The sequence below is a fragment of the Sus scrofa genome, chromosome 9 (genome assembly GCF_000003025.6).
Source record: "Sus scrofa isolate TJ Tabasco breed Duroc chromosome 9, Sscrofa11.1, whole genome shotgun sequence".
Lineage (NCBI taxonomy): Eukaryota > Metazoa > Chordata > Mammalia > Artiodactyla > Suidae > Sus > Sus scrofa.
In genome coordinates this window covers 4078807-4085125 of record NC_010451.4, presented here as the reverse complement: position 1 = coordinate 4085125, position 6319 = coordinate 4078807, and the positions used below count along the sequence as shown (strand labels likewise).

At 42.9% G+C, this 6319-nt stretch overlaps 1 protein-coding gene across 1 annotated transcript; it reads left to right on the top strand.

The window, feature by feature from the left end:
- Window positions 1542-2525, top strand: LOC100523626 (olfactory receptor 56B1). Its single transcript, XM_003129485.1, has one exon. The coding sequence runs from the start codon at window positions 1542-1544 to the stop codon at window positions 2523-2525; it is 984 nt and encodes a 327-aa protein (XP_003129533.1).

Sequence of the window (6319 nt, the reverse complement as noted above, 5' to 3'; positions counted from 1 at the left end):
CTTGAAAACACCAAATATTTGGAATGTGATCTAAAATATTAATGGATCTCTGTTACACGTTCGAATGGGATTGCAAAAAACCTCAGTGTCCCGTAATTATGCATAAAGGAAGTACATCTGCCTGATGTCACTTACTAATGATCTTGTCGACCCAAAAAATCCACAACCTGAAAGTTGAGAGTGAAGTTTTCTGTGGGGTGACATTAGGACTTAAGCCCCGGGGGGGCGGCATCTCAGGGAGCCCCAAGAAACCACTCCGAGGAGGGAGGGAGGAGCTAGCGTATATAGGAGTCTGCAACAAAGGAGGTCTGGGCTCCTGGAAATCATTCCTTTGATATGCACCTCCGCTGTCAGGGCCAGTGTCCTGGGTTTCCAGAGCCTGCAGGACTCACTGGCTCTCACCCTTGGAGGCGATTGCACTCACAGATGACTGTGGGATTCTTTTCTTCTTAACTATAGACGGCTCCGAAATACCACCCAAGGAGGAAAAGGGGGGAATGTCTGGACATGATAAAGGTGAGGGCAGCTGCATGCTGCACGCACACACATTTTACCCAAGTGTGTGGCTGATCTCCTGAAGGTCACTGCTAGTCACAAGGAGCAGACATCACCATGAAGGATTTTAGTGTTTTTTTAGACACGAGGAGATGCAAGAATTGGGCACATAAGATCTTCTTCTAAAAATACCTGACTCTCCGAAGGCCTGTTCTTCCAGTTTCCCAGAGCACGAGGGCCTCCCTCCGGGTCTCCACCCTGAGCTCCACGCAGGGGGGGCTGCAGGTGGGCAGCGGCAGTGGTTCGTGTTTTACTCCATGTAGAGGCTGATGATAAGTGCCAAACTTCAGTTCACAATCCAAAGCCAGAAAGATTGAGACGAGGATGAAAATAAACACATTCACTTGATTTCACAAAATTTCTAAAGAGATAATGCAAGTTTAAAAAAAACAAATTAAGAAGTTCCTGTTGTGACTCAGTGGGTTAAGAACTCGACATAGCGTCCGTGAGAATTCGGGTTTGATCCCTAGCCTCACTCAGTGGGTTAAGGATCTAGCATTGCTGCAAGCTGTGGCACACGGGTGGGTCCTGCGTTGAGGCTGTGGCGAGGCTGGCAGGGGCCGTTCTGATTTGATCCCTAGCTTGGGAACGTCCATATGCCACAGGTGCAGCCCTAAAAGGAAAGAAAATAATAATAATAAATTTTAAAAATTAAAAAATAAAAAACAAAAAAACCCCAAGAATCATATTTATGTGGTGGTCCCAACCTGAGATAACTGAGGAGAATACAAAGAGAGATTTCAAATTTGTGCTGAAATGTCCCTGAGCAGTCAACACTGATAATTGTGACTTTTACCTTCTCCTTTAAAGCCCTAGAACTTCATTGTATTTTATCTTATATTTTTATGAGATGGGCTGCAGAATTTATTTAGTTACAGCACACTACAAACTACACATGTAGAGACAGTTTTTAAGTAAAGTTTAATATAATTGTGCTCAGAGAAAGCAACTTTTAGAAAACATACTTGTTTTTCTCTTAGGAAAATATGTCTGCCTCTCCAAAAATCTCCAACAGCTCCCAGTTCCAGGTCTCTGAGTTCATCCTGATGGGATTCCCAGGCATTCACAGCTGGCAACACTGGCTCTCTCTGCCGTTGGCCGTGCTCTACCTCTTAGCAATTGGTGCCAATGTCCTCATCCTCATCACCATCTGCCAAGATCCCGCTCTTCAGCAGCCCATGTACCACTTCTTGGGCATCCTCTCTGTGGTGGATATTGGTCTGGCTACCACCATCATGCCCAAGATCCTGGCCATCTTCTGGTTCGATGCCAAGGTCATTAGCCTCCCCGAGTGTTTTGCTCAGATCTACGCCATTCACTGCTTTGTCGGCATGGAGTCTGGTATCTTTCTCTGCATGGCTTTCGACAGATACGTGGCTATTTGTCACCCTCTTCACTACCCATCAGTTGTCACCAATGCCTTCATCTTAAAAGCCACCTTGTTCATGGTGCTTCGGAATGGCTTGCTTGTCATTCCAGTGCCTGTGCTTGCAGCCCAGCGTCATTATTGCTCCAGGAATGAGATTGAGCATTGCCTATGCTCTAACCTGGGGGTCACTAGCCTGGCTTGTGATGACTGGAAGCCAAATAGCATCTGCCAGTTGGTTCTAGCATGGCTTGGCATGGGGAGTGATCTCAGTCTTATAATATTGTCATACACTCAGATTCTGCGCTCTGTACTTAGACTGAACTCAGCCGAAGCTTCATCCAAGGCTCTGAGCACGTGTAGCTCCCATCTCATCCTTATCCTCTTCTTCTATACAGTTGTTGTAGTGATTTCAGTAACTCACCTGGCAGAGACGAAAGCTACTCTGACTCCGGTTCTACTCAATGTGCTACACAACGTTATTCCCCCATCCCTCAACCCCATGGTGTATGCGCTTAGGACTAAAGAACTCAGGGCAGGCTTCCAAAGAGTGTTTCCTTTGAGCTTAGAGAAGAAAGTAAGGCACCAGAAATCTTCCCCGTGATGCAAACATACTTCGGAAGTCCAAAGATGAGGAGGAAAGTGAATGCCTTCGAGGTAGCTTTTTTTCACATTTTCATATAAATAATTATGAAAGCACCTAAAAGGGAAAAATAAAAACCTTCACAGTAGCTCCAAAATATTGACAAGCGCTAAATACGTGTGCGAAAAGGAGGCACTTTCTACCGCACCAATCAAATGGAATCAAAGCCCAACATAATTAAAAGTTTATATCTTTCCCCTAAAATAAAAATATTTTTGATTTAATTTAAATAAATATACACATACACAGCCAAAGAAATAAACATGAATGTGAATTACAGACAATGCTTATCCAATAATAGCTGTGACCTGGGAGCAAAGTCAGTCTGGCTGAACAAACATCACTGCAGTGATACGAATGCAGACGCAGAAAGAGAAGATACTTCAGATAAGCCAAGTCCAGCTAGACGATGATGAGACTCTGGGGAGGATGTGGCAAGGTGACCAGACTTGGACAAACAAAATCCAAAAGATATAGATGAATAGGAGAAAAAGGGAGGGGGAGAGAAGTACTCAGAGGTTCTCTCTCTTGCTCCGTTTGCCTCTCCAGATCTGCTCTGGGTTCTTTCTGCTTCACTCTGGCCCTGGAGTTTTAAAGCTCGTATACTATATGAACTGAGATCCCTTGTCCTCTGGCATTCAGTGGACGGAGTCCCTGGGAATCACTGGCAGGAGAGTGGAGTGCAAGAGGAAAAAAAGTTTGAGTTTTTTTCTTCGACTCTCAGCCCGCCTTGACATCAGGGCTCGGATGTGTTCCTCAAGCACATGCCAGGCAGACCACGGGCTACAGCTACAACTCTCACGGTTTTAACCAGAAACACTTTTTCCTTCCCTTCCCCCTTAGTACAAGGGAGTGACGACGTTTTCATGACTTTGGTCTCTGGACATCCAACATCCCTTTTTTCTGTCTTTTTAGGGCCACACCCTGGCATATGGAGGTTCCCAGGCTACAGGTCGAATCGGAGCTGTAGCCACTGGCCTACACCACAGCAACAGCCACAGCCACACCAGATCTGAGCCGTGTCTGCAACCTACACCACAGCTGATGGCAACACCAGATCTTTACCCCACTGAGTGAGGCCAGGGAGGAAACTGCATCCTCATGGCTGCTAGTCAGATTCATTTCCGCTGAGCCACAATGGGAACTCCCACTTTTTTTTTTTTTTTTTTTTTTTTTTTTTAAGGGCTGCACCTGGAGCATCTGGAAGTTCCCAGGCTAGGGGGTCAAATCAGAGCTGTAGCTGCCGGCCTATACCACAGCCACAGCAACACGGGATCTGAGCCACATCTGCCACCTACATAGATAATAAGCCCTCTTACCCTGTTGGGGTGAATGTAAATTGGTACAACTGCTATGGAAAACAGTATAGAGATTCCTTAAACAACTAAAACTAGAATTACCATTTGATCTAGCAATCCCACTCCTGGGCATCTATTCAGAGAAAACCATGACTCAGAAATATACATGTACTCCAATGTTCACTGCAGCACTATATACAATAGCCAAGGCATGGAAGCAACCTAAATGTCCATGGACAGAGGAGTGGATAAAGAAGATGTGGTACCTATACACAATGGAATATTACTTACCCATAAAAAGGAATGAAGTAATGGCATTTGCAGAAACATGGATGGACCTAGAAATTACCATGCTAAGGGAAATTAGTCAGACAGTGAGACCCAAATGTCATTTGCTATCATTTATATGTGGGACCTTAAAAAAGGATAAAATGAATTTCTTTGCAGAACAGATACTGACTCACAGACTTTGAAAAATATATGGTTACCAATGGAGACAGGTTCAGGGGCAGAGGTGGCCTGGGATTTGGGAATGGAAATGTTGCAAGATTGGGTTTGATGATCATTGTACAAATATAAACCTAATAAAATGTATTGAGCTTAATAAAAATATATACACAAGAAGTTTCTTCGAAGTTACGGGACTATGAGTGCTTTTTAGGCTCCTTTTAAAATGCCTTTATATTTTTCCAAATTAATCACTATATGTTGGCATAGTTTTATTACCTATTTTAAATAGATAAAAACCAGAGTCAGTTATTTTTGCCCTTTTTAAATAAAGTGTCGTTGATCTACAATGTCATGCCAATTTCTGCTACATAGCAAAGTGACTCATTCATACACACAGAGACTTTATTTTTTAATATTCTTTTTCATCATGGTCTATCCCAGGAGATTTGATATAGCTCCCTGTGCTGTATAGCAGAACCTCATTGCCTATCCATTCTAAGTGGAAGAGTTTGCATCTACTAACCCCAAACTCCCAGCCCATCCCACTCCCTCCCCCACACTTGGCGACCACAAGTCTGTTCTCCATGTCTGCGAGTCTGTTTCCGTTTTGTCAGAATCAGTTATTTTTAAATTATTACCCTTATAGTGATCATTATTTTAAGATTTATGAAAAAATAAAACAAAATAAAGGAGTTCCCATCCTGGCTCAGCAGAAACGAATCTGACTCGTATCCATGAGGATGCAGGTTCAATCCCTGGTCTTGCTCAGTGGGTTACAGATCCAGCGTTTGCCGTGAGCTGTGGTGCAGGTCGCAGATGCGGATCAGATCCCCACGTTGCTGTGTCTGTGGTGCAGGCCGGCAGCTACAGCTCCGATTTGACCCTTAGCCGGGGAACCTCCATAAGCCACAAGTGTGGCCCTAAAAAGCAAAAGAAAAAAAAATTATGTATTGATCTAATTTTTCATAAGCCTAAACTTTTGATGACTTTATTTCTAGACTACCGTCATATTAATCAATTCCCTCACTGGAAAGTAAGCTTTTTAAACCAGGGTCCATGTTTATGTATTTCCTGTGCTGCTTGGAGAGTGGAAAATTCTCAATAAACATTAACTAAATGGAGAGGTGACCTAACAAATGAATAAAAGAAGAAGTTTTAAAAACAAATCAATGTGTGAGTGAGGAAACGCTCTGCTTACATGCTTTTGACGGGCTTTCCAAAGGGCAGTGGGTAAAGGAAATAGAAATTTGAGATGAAACATTTGATCCTCGTTCCATTAAAAATGGTTTGTGTTTATCTTCATTCTCTCCCTACCAAATACATATGCCAACACACACACACACACACACACACACACTCACACACACACTCACACCAGAGTATTTACAGATGTATGTATCATTATTTCAGCACCAAAGATGGAAAGTTCTTGTTCTTTTTCCTCCTTCCATCGAGACTGCCACACCGACACCTGTGTCTCTGCTACCCTAAAATATCCCCTTAGGACACATAACACGTATCCCTTTAAAGACTCAGTTTAATAGTACACAGAGCAAGGAGGTTAGATATTGGCTGCTCTGCCTGGATATTTTTTCTAAGGTTTGGATTTTTTTTAAAACCACGACTCTGAACACCTGCACCAGTCTGCATTCAGCTTACTGCTTTGCTATCCAGAAATAAGGTATTTAAGACATTCAAAAGGAGATAACCACGGGACTTCTTCTATTTTTGTAGGCAGTATGATACAGTGGAAGGCTTTGGATGTGTAGCACTTGTTTATTATGTTTCCATAAGTAAATCTCTGATTCCTTCCACACAATTTGAAGGCAGAACCGTGGTATGAAATCTTCTCGGGGAATGTGTGTTTTCCCAAAGATGACATTAAAATTCAGTGTAACATTCCAGTTATGATTATCTGTGTTCTCTATCCAAGTGGAATTAGAGGTAAATCACTCCCATGACAAAGAGAAATGAGAGAATAGTTATAAAACTAGTTCCTGATCATTA